We start from the raw sequence: 12,841 nt of genomic DNA on the forward strand, positions 1-12,841 counted from the left end.
GTAAGGATAATTTGAGCTTTCAACTTTCACTTGCAGATCTTACATCGCTGCTGCCGAACTCGTTCGAAGCGCTCGATCAGTCTTTGCTGACGATGGAAACGACAACGACTATCATACGGGACCGAGTGAGCAGCTACTCCAGCTTGCATGAGTCGCAAAATCGGCTGGATCGGATAGTGGTGCGTAACGAAGGGCGGAATGTAGAGGTAAACAGGCAACAATTAACTCTCTTTATCTCCATTTGTTAGGAAGAGCATCAGGAGCAGCGCGAAATGTTGCAGTCAATTCAGCAAGAGTACCAGCTGCAGCTGCAGTCCAACGGGACGGGGAGCGATGCAATAGAGGCGGGCAATGGTAGTGTAGAAGGTGGTGGTGGTGGTGGCGATGAACCGAACGGAATGCTGTGCAATTCCCTCAGCCGAAGGGTCAGTACGATCACCAGCACGATGGCGGCCGCCGTCCCACCAATAATGATGCCTTCCGTCATCACGTCGAGTGTTGGGCAACAGCAGCAACAGCAGCAGCAGCACCGGACAGCTGCAACGGGGAGCGCTGGACCGGTGGCTGGCACTGCACGATCGGAAAAGGATGCAGGGAGTTAATGTTCATCAATCCGAACGATCCACTTTCGCCGTTGGCACTGTAAATCTCATCACAGAACGTACTTTTCGTCCGATGATTGGACACCTTCTTTTGCTCCGGTGTTTATTTCCTCCCCTCTACCCCGACTACTTCCACTTCCTTCCGTCCGTGGAGTTAGTTTTTATTTTACCTTTCTATTACAACATTTCTTTTCGCTTGCAAACAACCACCGAGGTGCGAAGAGCGAACCCGTCAAGAGACCATTTTTACCATGGGAAAAAGGATTAGTTTGATGCATAAACGCAACAAACGTCGGATGTTAAAATTTCGAATAGAAGCGAATAGAAGAGAAGGAGAAAGTGCTAACGATAATGGTTTTTAGGAACGTGCAGTAATCGTGCAGAATGGTGGCAAACTATTCAATACAGGCTCAATGTTGGGTGATGAATCCTTCTCCTTTACCCCCTTCCCTGCTACTAAAAAGCAAAACATTTTAAGTCAACGAATTCAAACAGGTCAAACAAACAAACAACGGCACGGATGTGGATGAATGTTGTACATATTTATACACACCATGTATATTTACATGAGTTTTTTTTTTTTTTTTTTGGGAAGTGATGATATAAAGTATTCTCTTATGCGTTAGTGAGTGCGAGAAGCTTGGTTTTCTCGGTTAGGAGACACTGAATTCCCTTTATGTACCCCCTCGCACCATTTCGGACCAGCTCGGTGACGTGAATCCAAATTATTGTTGTGCTAGAGTTGGTAAACCTATTGGCGTGTCGTCGTCGTCGGGGGAGCGTTTTCTTTCCAAAAAGTGAAGTGGTCCAACATCCAACGACGACGCTTGAATACACACTGACACACACATACACACATATATAGGATTAGCAAACTGTTTCCGTTGTAGGCTAGGGTATAATTTGGAATAGGAAAAGCTCTACGAGGTGCGGATGTGTGTGTGTGGTTTGCGTAAGGAGAAGAGATTTCGTGTCTAGTTTTAATTCGTTCACCCAATGCGGACGAGTGATCGAGTGGTATGGTTTTGTTTTTGCTAGCGCGTAAAGATTTGTAAAATTCAACCCCCCCCTCTTCATCCCGGGAAGAGAAACGGGTATGCTGTGTGTAAAATACCGTGTACCATAAGTCCCATACGAATGTAATTTATCCAACGCACGGAAACCAGGTCTTCATCCGGGGCACAGCTTGTTATACAACTGCAAGAAAGCGATATATTTTTATTGTTTTCCTTTTTTTGTTTTGTTTTTTAAAAAAGAGAGAAAGAAACGAATGTGTATGTGTGTGTGTGTGTGTGGGAGAGATAGAGAGGGTAGTAAAACGTTTAATAAGAAGTTTATTAAGACGCTGTTAGGACGGGTGTTTAATAGTCGTTGGATAGGCGCGGGCGATCGCCGAATACACAAAGAAACAAGTTACTGATACTGATGCTAAGGTGTAATTAGTAGAATTGGAACAAAGTTACTTTTTATATGTAGGTGTGCGTGTGTGTGTGTGTGTGTATGAATGTGAATGTGTGTGAGTGTGTATTGAAGCTAAATAAGGGGCAAAAGGCTAATAGAGGCGAAACAAAATGGAAAAAAAGCCGTGGACGTCACAAAAATGTCCATCTTTTTTTAATGTTTCCGTTGTGTTTGTTGGTGTGTGTGTTTACGAACGAATGTATGCAGCGAAGAAAAAACCTGGTCAATTCCAGCAATTGTGTAGTAGGAGTTATAACAAATTAAAATAGAAAAAAAGGGAAAACAAAACCATACTGATGTAACGATTCTGTGCCTGCCTGCGAGAGCAGGTCGAACGGAAGAGAAAGGACAGCACAGGAAGCAACTCAATATGATTATGATATTTATTGTACCTTTTCTTGTTTGTTTGTTTGCGTATTTACCCTTTTTTCATTTCAAACTCATGCTCACACAACAATAGGGAAAGTTGGCAGTTTGAAATACAAATCAAGCTAGATGTAACCACTTTAATCCAGGAGCAGAAAAAGGGAACAGGAAGTATAGGCACAGGATTAGTTGTGAGCTATTTGTACACCGATTAATTAGCCTTATAAGATACAAACACACACACACACACACACACACACACACACACACACACACACACACACACACACACACACACACATCGATACATGATATTCTGAGGCAATATTAGTTAAAACAGCTCAGTTGTAGTGATTTTAGAGAAGGTTAGCAATTCACAAGGGCCAATTTATTGTCATTCAGAGTGGCAAACGGTAACACAAAAACACTCAGGAAGAGAGAGACACTCCAAGCAGGAAGGAATGTCCCTCCAACATTTGGCAGTGTCCTTCCTTTGGGTGGGATTGTGTGGCCATTTGTCGGCCTGCTGGCAGAACGAGTTTCTTTCTTCCTTATCTTAATCTATTCCACTTTCCGTTTTTCCACAATCCGGCCAAATCAGGTCAGCGGTTCCGTAGGTATGCAAGCAAACCAAAACAGCAAAATCAAAACAAGAAGAAGAAGAAAAAAAACAAACAATGTTTTTCAACAACAATAACACTCAAGAAAAGAATAATAAAAAGAAAAAAACACAATACCAATTGAACAAAAGCAGAGCAAAACACAATCATAAAATAGAGAAGATAACAACAGCAGCAGAAAAAAAAACAGTTCCGAAAACAGTGTCATCAGAATGTAACGAAATGGGGAAAGAAAGAAGTTAAGTATGTGTTTGACTTTTTCACAGTTATTTATTTGCTTGTACATGGTTGCACTAAACATTATAGGCTTGCTTCGCATCTTCTTCCTTTTATTCTTTTCTTCTTTCTTTTCTTCTTCTCCTTTTTCCTTTTCTTCTTCTCCTTCTTCTTTTTCTTCTTCTCCGTCTTCTTTTTCTTTTTCTTTTCTTTGCATTCGCGATCATCTCCCAGGCCCTTAGACAAAACATACATTGCACTTAAACGCTCATCCTTGCTTGGCGTTCGATCCATTCAAGGGGCAGCATCGCCACCTAAAGGATCAACACACACATACAATCGCAGCTAACGGATAGAAAGACACTTTTCCTCCATCGCCATTCCCACCTTCCCTGATATCTTTCCAGCAACTGACTCTCCTCTCTTTCTCTTTCACTCTCTCTCTCTCTCTCTCTCTCTCTCTCTCTCTCTCTCTCTCTCTCTCTCTCGCCACTTCACGCATATTTCCACTTCCTTTGGTTGTGCAATTAGAAAGTTCATTTGTTTCTTCTGTTTTGTGTTGTTCCTGTTGGTTACGTGCCTTTTCCTTTAGCTGCTGCTGGTATGCTTTGCACGAAAAAGACCGTATTATTCAACCACAGGCGCTTGCAAATTCAGGCTTACGTTGCTATATGTATGTATGTATGTATGTATATGTATAGATCCATTAATCAGTGTGTGCTTTGTTTCAAAGTGTTAGTTTTAGTAGCTGCTTCCCGTGCTTCCGTCGTTCTAATGTTATTGTTCCAGATTGTGTTTGCTAGGAGGAGAGTCACAAGATTAACAAGTTTTTATTGCATGTTTTTTTTCCCGGCGCTTCATCTTAAGCCGGCATGGCTTTAGCGTAATGAATGCGCCACCGTGTGTACTGTTTAAGTTGTGTAAATGCTTCGCAATTTATATACCTTTTGTGTGTGTTGTGTTTATGTTGTGTACAATGTTTATAAGTGTTCATTGTCGCTCCGGAAATGAGTACAGTAGAACGATAACGACACGTTATTCTTTTGTTATCGATTATAGTTTCTTATGTTTTTTGTTCCTTTGTTGTGTATTTTTTGTTTTGTTTTGTTCACTTTCTCTTTACCTCTTAATGTGTTACTACTTCTTAGTTCCTTTGTTTTGGTTTTTGTTTTTCATTATGTTTTCTTTTTGTTGTAGAGTATTGTTAGCTGTGATGCCTGTGAGAAGCGGATGTACGATTTAACTATAGTAAATGTTTTATTTTGCATGGTTCCTTCGTTCCCTGCGGCCCCAAAACGCGCGAATCACTGCTAAAGCTTTCCTGCGACTTTGCACAACTCTTGCCCTACTCTAGCTAGCTGCTTTGTTCGTTCGTTCTGTGTAAAGAGTGTAAAGTAAAGAGTTGGGAGAGAAAAAACTTTCAAAATCAAAACACACGCAACACCAGCCGACTGCCTAGAAAGGGGCGGCTTGTAACGTTTGCTTAGCGTATAGTTTGTGTGTGGGTTGGACTTTTGGAAGTTTAGTGTCACCGGGAGATCTTTAGAGTAGTTTTTCAGAAACAAAACATAGGGAAAGAGATTTCTTTGATTTGTTTTGAATTTTGCAAATATGCCTCTAAACGCTGCTCTAAAACGTGTTGTTACCCTGCGGCACTGCAAATAGGAGTTTGCGTTAGTTTTGTCTTGCATGGAAGAAAAGCGACTATATCTTACACGAAGCATTAGATTTTTCACGTTTCATATACTTTGTATTCTATCATTCCTAAGCCTTTTCAATTTTTTTTGTATTTATTATTTCATTTTCTTTTCATTTCTTAACTTTCTCTCTCTCTCTCTCTCTCTCTCTCTCTCTCTCTCTCTCTCTCTCTCTTTCTGTGCTATAAATATAGAGTTTGCTTTTTCCTTCTCTTAACAGCGTTCCATCCTTTTCTCGAGCGTGTATGTGAGTAGTAGTATTAGATCAGCATTGAATGAAGTATATTGTTACTAATATCGCTTGCATTAGTTTCAGGTTTTGTATGTTTGTTTTTTTTCGTCTTGCTTTTCGATTATCTATCTTTCGCGGTGACAAGTTTCTTCCATTTTAACTACCAGTATGTACAGAGAACTAAACATGCTGAAAGAGCAAAGAGCAGAAGAAGAAGATGATGATAAACTGTTGTGTGTGTTAGCTTTCAAAAACTCGAAACAGTATAGAGTTAAGGAAAAGTTGTAACCATCTTGCCCGCTCTACCAGGTTCAAGTACCTTGCCTGGGATTTATGTTCCTAATGCTGTGTTTTGATAGAAAGTTAACATGAGCTGCAGCTCCGCCAAAAACCGAAAGAGCCACCGTGTCCTACTCGTCCTCCGTCCGTTGTGCATTTACCTACATACGTCGTATAATTTGCCGTAGAAAAAGCGAAAAAGTCTGCTCAAACTATGCCTTTCCGAAAAAAAACTGTTACAAATCTGCTACAAAGCCACATATGAAGTATAGGGGAGTTATGGAAAGCGTGCGATTAAACGTCTACACTCTGGTCGACACTGCTTTTCGGTCACTAAAACAGCCAATTTGAAAGTAGCGCCATTGGAACGGCAAAAAAGCGCGATCGAAAAGCATGCCCACACTACAGACGCACTCCCAACACTACACACAGGGTAAAACATAAACAACATAATGCTAACTAACAAAGCACACCATCCCCACTGGCGGGAGGCAGGGATTGAGAGACTCTCGTCTCTCGGCTGCTTTCTAACATTGAGATACTTTTCTTTGGTTTGCATTGGTTTTCATTATTTCTTTCATAGCTAAACTGAAGGCCCCATATGAGCAATGTCGAAGGGCTGATGCTACTACTACTAAAACTGTACAAAAAAAAACTTGACGGGTTGTAATGGCATGTCTAACGGAAAGGAAACCCCTCGGGAGTGCAAGAGTGAAAGAAGGTTTGCTCCTTGGCTCCTTGGATGCAAGCCCAGTTCTAGTTGCAATCTCGCTGGCTCGCTTAGTCTATGTAGATGTCCTCTATCGGATATGCCGTCTCTATGAACTTCTGGTAGAATCTCTGAAAAGCTCGCCTGAGAAGATACGCGGGCGAATCATGGTGTTAGTAACAATCAATCGATCTTCCTTTGCCGTTCACAGATTGTCCCACTTACCCGACCGCCTCCGCAACCGGGCGGGTCGACTCGGTACCCTGGAACACGTGGCACGCGAACCGCTGCACCGTCGGATGCTTCGTGATGAAGCCGATGTAGCGATGATCCCTCGGGTGGAACGCACAGAACGAGACGTTCTTCAGCGAGTAGAAGTAGTCTATGCAAGGGCCTTTGGATTTTTTGTTCTGCAAAGGGAGGAGGAAAAACCATCATACCAATTAGCTTTAAAAAACGTAACAAAGTCTTGATTAGGTAAGTTTGTTTAATGTGTGCGAGAGTGACTAATCTTTTGATTGCTACTAATGTACACATTTTTATTGCAGGCCCGGCGATGTTTCTTAACGCTCGATGGGCAGCTTTTTCACGTGGAACTGATTTATCTCCTAATTGTATCGACACACATACTAATGTCTACTTTCTAATTCACACTAGTGGTGTGCTCTCTAGAGCGCACCGAAGACTGCAATCTGACTCCAGTTATCGTTATTCCGATTGCGACTTCCGGAAAACCAGAATCACTAGTTCCGCCCGGAGTCATCTGGAAACAACGGGAGTCGTCCGGAGTCATTCGGAGTCGTCCGGAGTTGGCCTAAGTCGGAGTATGAGATGAAATTCCTGACCTCAAAATATTGCACTGACCGTCTTCGGATGACTCCGGACGAGTCCAGTTGAGTCCAGATGATTCCGGCCGATACTGGATGACTCCAGATGACTCTAACTCCGGACAACTCCATATGACTCCGGACGGCACCCGATGACTCCAGAAGACTACGGACGATGACTCCGGATGACTCCAACTCCGGACAACTCCGGCCGCCTCTGGTCAACTCCGCACGACTTTGGATGACTCGGGACGTCTCCAGATGACTCCGGTCGACACCCGATGACCCCGGAAGACTCCAGACAATACTGGGTGACTTCGGATGACTCTAACTCCGGACAACTCTGGCCGACTCTGACCAACTCCGTACGACTTCGGATGACTCCGGACGACTCCATATGACTTCGGTCGACACCCGATGACTCCTGAAGACTCCAGACGATATTGGATGACACCGGATGACTATAACTCCGGACAACTCCAGCCAACTCTGGCCAACTCTGGCCAACTACGTACGACTTCGGATGTCTCCGGACGATTCCATACGACTCCGGACGACTCCATATGACTCCGGACGACAACCGATGACTCCGGAAGATTATGGACGATACTAGATGACTCCGGATGACTCTAACTCCGGACGACTCCATATTACTCCGGACGACACCCGATGACTCCTGAAGACTCCAGACGATACTGGATGACTCCGGATGATTCTAACTCCGGACAACTCTGGCCGACTCTGGCCAACTCCGAACGACTTCGGACGACTCGGGACGTCTCCAGATGACTCCGGACGACACCGGATGACTCCGGATGACTCAGGACAACTCTAGGTGGTTCCAAACAGCTCCGGATAATGCTGGGCGGAACTACCATCCGGATTTGGTTTCAAAATTTTCGGAGTCGGATCGAAGCCGACTCTGGAATTTTGCCAACTTTGCCCATCACTAATTAACATGCATAATACGGCGGCCTGTTGTGTTATAATACCTCAAAATGACACAAATTGCATGCCTCGTGCATGCGATTTTGAAAGACACAAACACACACTCTTACAACATACTCACCCGCGATCGGTCCACCATCCTCAGGCCCTGGTCTGAGATCTCCAGTATGCACGGCTGCGCCTTGGGCGACTCCGTCCCATTGCCGACAATTTTCCGCACCGCCTGGCAGACGACGCCCGTACCCTTGTGGGCCATCGTTTCGACCGAGCCCAGGTACCCGAGCAGGTACCGTTCGCGCTTCATCTCGACCGAGGTCGGATCGAAATCGTTGTAATCCAGATCGACGGCGTACGCCGAAGGAAATATACCCTGCCGCCCGGTGCGCAGATTGACGCCCTCGCACCACAGATCTTCCGCCTCCTTCTGCACGTAGATCGGGTCGCCGATCTCGATCTCGATCTCATCGTGGTGCCGCGGGATGAACTTGTGCAGGGCACGGTGCGTCGCCTCCAGCATCTCCAGCTGGCTGTACGGGACGCCACCGTACGGCGGGGGAAACGGGGACGTCACCGGCGACACCGGCTGCACTGGCGGTGGGGACATGCTCTTGTAGTCGTTCGGCGAGTGGGCCGTACTGTGCCCGCTGTCCACGTCGCCCAGGCTCTGCAACCGTTCCGAGTCCGGGCTGGAGTCCTCGTCCAGCAGGTAGCTGCATTTGAGCGCGAGCAGCGAGCTCTGCTTGAAGAAGGTCGTGCCGGGCTGGTGGTGATGCGATGCCGGGTAGTGGTGCGGTGCCCTTCGGCTGCTGGCACTCAGCTCGTCCGCCAGTGACGTTTGGCCCGCGAGCAGCTGAAGCACGGAAGCTGCAACATTTTGCAAAAGTGTAAGTTTAACGAATTGAGTTTACAACTGGATAAGTGGCACTGGGACTTACATTTACGATTTTTCGGAATCTCCGGCAGCTTGCGCCTTCGCCGCTCGACCTGTCCCGGGATCCAGGGCAGCGAGCTGGTCCTTGCTAGCTGGGAACTGCTGCTGTTCGTCGTGGTGGTTGCATCACTCGTCACGGAAGCACCGCCGGCCCCAACCTGTCCCAAGTTCACCGCCGAAGAATGCTGCTGGGAATGCGCGTCTACGTCGGCCGTACCTTTCCCGTCGACCGTGTGTGGCGTAAGATGCAGCTGCAGCAAGCTTTCCGGCCCAGAACCAGGCGCCGCCGTCGCCGTCACCACCAGCAGCTCATCGTCACCATCGGATCCGTCCGAAGGCTTCCGGTGCGTCGTTACCACCGTCCGCAACCCATCGCCAAGCTCGTCGTCCTCGCCGGTGCTGCTGCTGCCACTGCTGATCGTGCTAATCGTCTGGATGAGCTGCTGCGTCTTGCTTGGCGTTCCCTTCAGCACTGAGTCGACCGTCGTGCCGGTGTCGCTCGCCGACAGTGGCCCATCCTCTTCGTGGTCCGACGAGGCGTCGCTCTTGGAGGAGGGCGTATCGTCCAGATCTAAATCTGCCACCAAGCTGCAAACGAGAAGCAAGGTGTAATTAGTTTAGCGCGAAAGAGATCTGCTGCTCCAGTCGGCTGCAATCGAGGTGGAAAATTTGTTTGCTAAATCGCATTAAAACTGTCCTCCTCAAGAGCCAATCCAATGGGAAGATGTCCAGTTGACCCCATTTAGAGGATGCTTTTGGGTCGATTTTAATTGTCTGGCTGCTGCCAACGACACGAACCTGGGGGGCGTCGTTTTTAACAGACTCCATCCCTGTCCAACATGTACGAACCTGACTTTCGAGAGTCGAGTGGAGCGTGAAAAATGGAGACCCGAAAGGAGCAACAACAAAAAAGAAGCCGAATGGTACCGTTTTGGGTAGGATATCTCATCCCATTAAGACCTCCGCCCCCTGGGGTAAGAGTATTGATCGGATTTTATCTTCCGCTTGTGACATCACTGTGGGTAAGTGTGTGTTTTTCTTTTCATTTTTTTCCATTCTATCTCACATCCATGTCCATCCATCTTGCAGGCAACCGTGTCCGTTCTTTATTCAACGCAATTATTTCGACGCCGGCATCGTAAAGCCATCGTGCGATGATCTTCATCCAAGGGAGGAAAGACCTCTCCGGCCATTGCACAACCCGCTTGCTAATGAAGTTTTATTGGAAGAAGACACACCATCCGGAGACGAAATTCGATTAACTTTAGCACCCCTAGCAGCGTTACGCGTAAAAATAATGCCCCTCCAAGGACGCGAGCCCAGTGGAGCCCAAGAATGATGGTTCCGGGGGAAGGTTCTACTCTTCTGTGTCACTCGCATGTGTGTGATTGACGACAATTGACAGAAAACAGTTGCTTATGTTGCCAAGAAAAAAGCATAAAAGAGCTCTAATTGATTGTTGTTGCTTTCGGTTCGGAGTGAAACGAATGCAACATTACACTGAAGCGGGATGACTTACAATGTTGTGCAGAAACCGCTTTCCCTGCCTGCACAACCTATGACCTTCCACCGTAGCCGGCTGTCCACTTCGACTCTATTTGTTGATTAAAAAACCCCTGAGCACTAGTCGGCGAGTGTCAAACGTGACTCATTAGCCGACACAGGGAAAGCAAGCTGCAAGTGCACGTGCACGTCCTCCGCTTTCTCACTCATTAACCTTCCCGTGTGCCATTTACATACAGAAGCGAGTGAGTGGAGGAAGTAAGCAGCATGAAGTAGCAAAAAGTAAGCAAGGAAAGTGCAGTTTGTGTGTTTGACAAGGCCTTTCTCTTCGCTTGCGAAGGTGCGTGTGGCGATGGTGACACGCTGCTGGAAGGAGCGCTCCTTCTATTTGTATGCCCATTTGCAAGGGGCCTCATCGTCAGGCAAGTCATCTCTTACTTATGCCTCATCATAAAGAGTGCGCCGTTGTATTATTCTCTCAGCGGGTCTAGTTGCTGTTTTTTTTTTACAACTGTCGGAAGCATCCTGTCTAAATAAAGCAAGGCGGATGTCACACAGAACGGTACCCGGAAGGCCAACGCTGAAGGCAATATTGAAGATATCCTTTTCATCCCAACACGGGTCTTTCTTTTCTCTTTTTTTTGAAGTACAGAAAAAAAAGGATAAAAGAGAGAAATGTAAATAGTTTGCGTCATGCAGAGGATGTAGCAGGATGGGAAATAGGAAAGAGTGAGACTATTTTTAGTAAACTTCGTTCACAAATCACAACGGATCGTGTCCACGAATAAGAGTAGGCCTTGGACTAACGCGGCGCTTGCCCATCCGTTGCCAATATGAGATGCGAACAACATGACAACATGACACGAGCGGACGGCCTTCTGCACGTCAAGTGTCGATATCTTCCACGCTCAATAAAAGGCAAAAACTTCCTCAAGGAAATTAACGCACACGCACGGACACACGGACACACACGGACGCGAATACACCTGTGGTGAAGAAGAGTAGGCGACGACACGTACACAAAGCGGGCAGATGTTATTGCATCCATCAGCGCTCGGCCCAGGCAACTGATACGCAAAACTTCAAGCCCAAAGAGGGGATTTTTCCGCATCCGTCACACGGTTTCTTTATGCATCATCATGTCGCCCCGTCGTACACCTTGGCCCCCATACGCTCCTTTTGCCGGACCGTGTGTCAAGGATGGGGCGAATGGCGTGCCGCTGGGTAGCCTTTTCTTGTTCCAGGCAATGGACTGATTTGAAGCACACAATCACACACACACAAACACACAAGGACGGAGGAAACCAACAGGGTGAGGAGAAATAAGGCCACAGCTCCGCCGTCACCTTCAACCGTTGAGTGGAGGTTTAACAAGGTGCAAGGAAATTATAGGCTCTGGGTAATTCGGTTTATTTTCCTTCGTTGCTTCACACCGCACCACTTCCTGTCTAATCGCTCCCGTGTAACATGTAACACACACACACACACACACACACACACACACAGACTTTACTTACGAGTAGAACGGTGCGGGAGCCTTTCGGAACGTTGGCAACGCGTCCAGATTTTGACGGAGCTCCTCAAACTCCGTGTCGGCCATGGTGGAAGGTGGGTAGTGTGTAGGGTAAATTATACCAAGCTGGACACACTGTCGAACACGGGCACACACGAACTCTGGTCGTTGGGTAATATTTTACTACACACACACAATCACACACACACTTCAGGAGTGAAAAACGATAAAGCCTGGCACACTAGATCGAGCCATCGGAGCGCAAGCGATTTGCAAGTGATTTTCACCAAACACCAACACCCTGTTTCTGCTTCTTGGCAGCAGCACCACAATAGGAAAACCACGGAGGGGGACTCCTCCAACCAAACAAAAAAAAATCCCCCACTGGCCGAGTTCCTGCTGTTGCTCCCCCTCCCACTTGCTGCGGGGAGTCTGGCCGCAGCAAACCAAACCACTGGACACAATTTCTGGCACAATTAATCGGGGCAAACTTCAGCAAAGAGTGCTACTAGTGCGCGAGGCTGTACATCTTCGACGTGTGATGGCCGCACTATCTGCTCTCTGCAGGACGAGCAAGCCCTCACGCAATAATAGGCTCTCGCTCTTTTGCGTGTGTACCTGCGCGCTCTCTCTCTCTTTCTTTCTCATCCTCTCCCAAACTAGAACCGTTTGACGTTTTCCAAACGCACCATCATTTTCCACAGTTCCCCCGTTCGTAGTAGAAGAAGCCCCGCGAGTGGTAACAGTCCACACAACTCAAGCAATAGAAAAACAGAGCAAAAGAAAGAAAGAGAGAGAGAGCAAGTGGTCTAGAAAGCGAGAGAGATTATCCTGCTGGTGGTGACGTTTTTTCCACACCTTGTAGGAAAAGGAGCGAAAGGGAGCGAAGCGTTTTTTGCAAGGATTTTTCCCGTGCGCCGCTGAAGTTGAGAGTGAG

The 12,841-nt window shown here is 46.7% G+C and overlaps 2 protein-coding genes across 7 annotated transcripts in view; one reads left to right on the top strand and one right to left on the bottom strand.

The window, feature by feature from the left end:
• Positions 1-2,760, top strand: part of LOC121594198 — a 57,630-nt gene extending 54,870 nt beyond the window's left edge. For all 5 annotated transcript variants that reach the window (XM_041917246.1, XM_041917243.1, XM_041917242.1 and 2 more), the window contains 2 exons: positions 37-179; positions 249-2,760. In XM_041917246.1, the coding sequence (XP_041773180.1) occupies positions 37-179; positions 249-602 (497 nt within the window). In that variant the 3' untranslated portion in view covers positions 603-2,760. The remainder of the gene's footprint in view (positions 1-36; positions 180-248) is intronic.
• A 1,086-nt stretch (positions 2,761-3,846) lies between these two features.
• Positions 3,847-12,544, bottom strand: LOC121594200 (JNK-interacting protein 1). 2 transcript variants are annotated; one of them, XM_041917250.1, is made up of 5 exons: positions 11,909-12,544; positions 8,893-9,476; positions 8,079-8,821; positions 6,408-6,592; positions 3,847-5,383 (listed from the first exon to the last, which is right to left on the bottom strand). In XM_041917250.1, exons 1-5 carry the CDS (start codon positions 11,989-11,991, stop codon positions 5,320-5,322), a joined length of 1,659 nt encoding a protein of 552 aa, XP_041773184.1. In that variant the 5' UTR covers positions 11,992-12,544; the 3' UTR covers positions 3,847-5,319. The 2 variants fall into 2 exon arrangements, with proteins under 2 accessions (XP_041773184.1, XP_041773183.1); XM_041917249.1 differs by having other exon boundaries at positions 3,847-6,326; positions 11,909-12,541.
• Between the last annotated feature and the right edge of the window lie 297 nt (positions 12,545-12,841).

This window comes from Anopheles merus, chromosome 2L (genome assembly GCF_017562075.2).
Source record: "Anopheles merus strain MAF chromosome 2L, AmerM5.1, whole genome shotgun sequence".
Classification (NCBI taxonomy): Eukaryota; Metazoa; Arthropoda; class Insecta; order Diptera; family Culicidae; genus Anopheles; species Anopheles merus.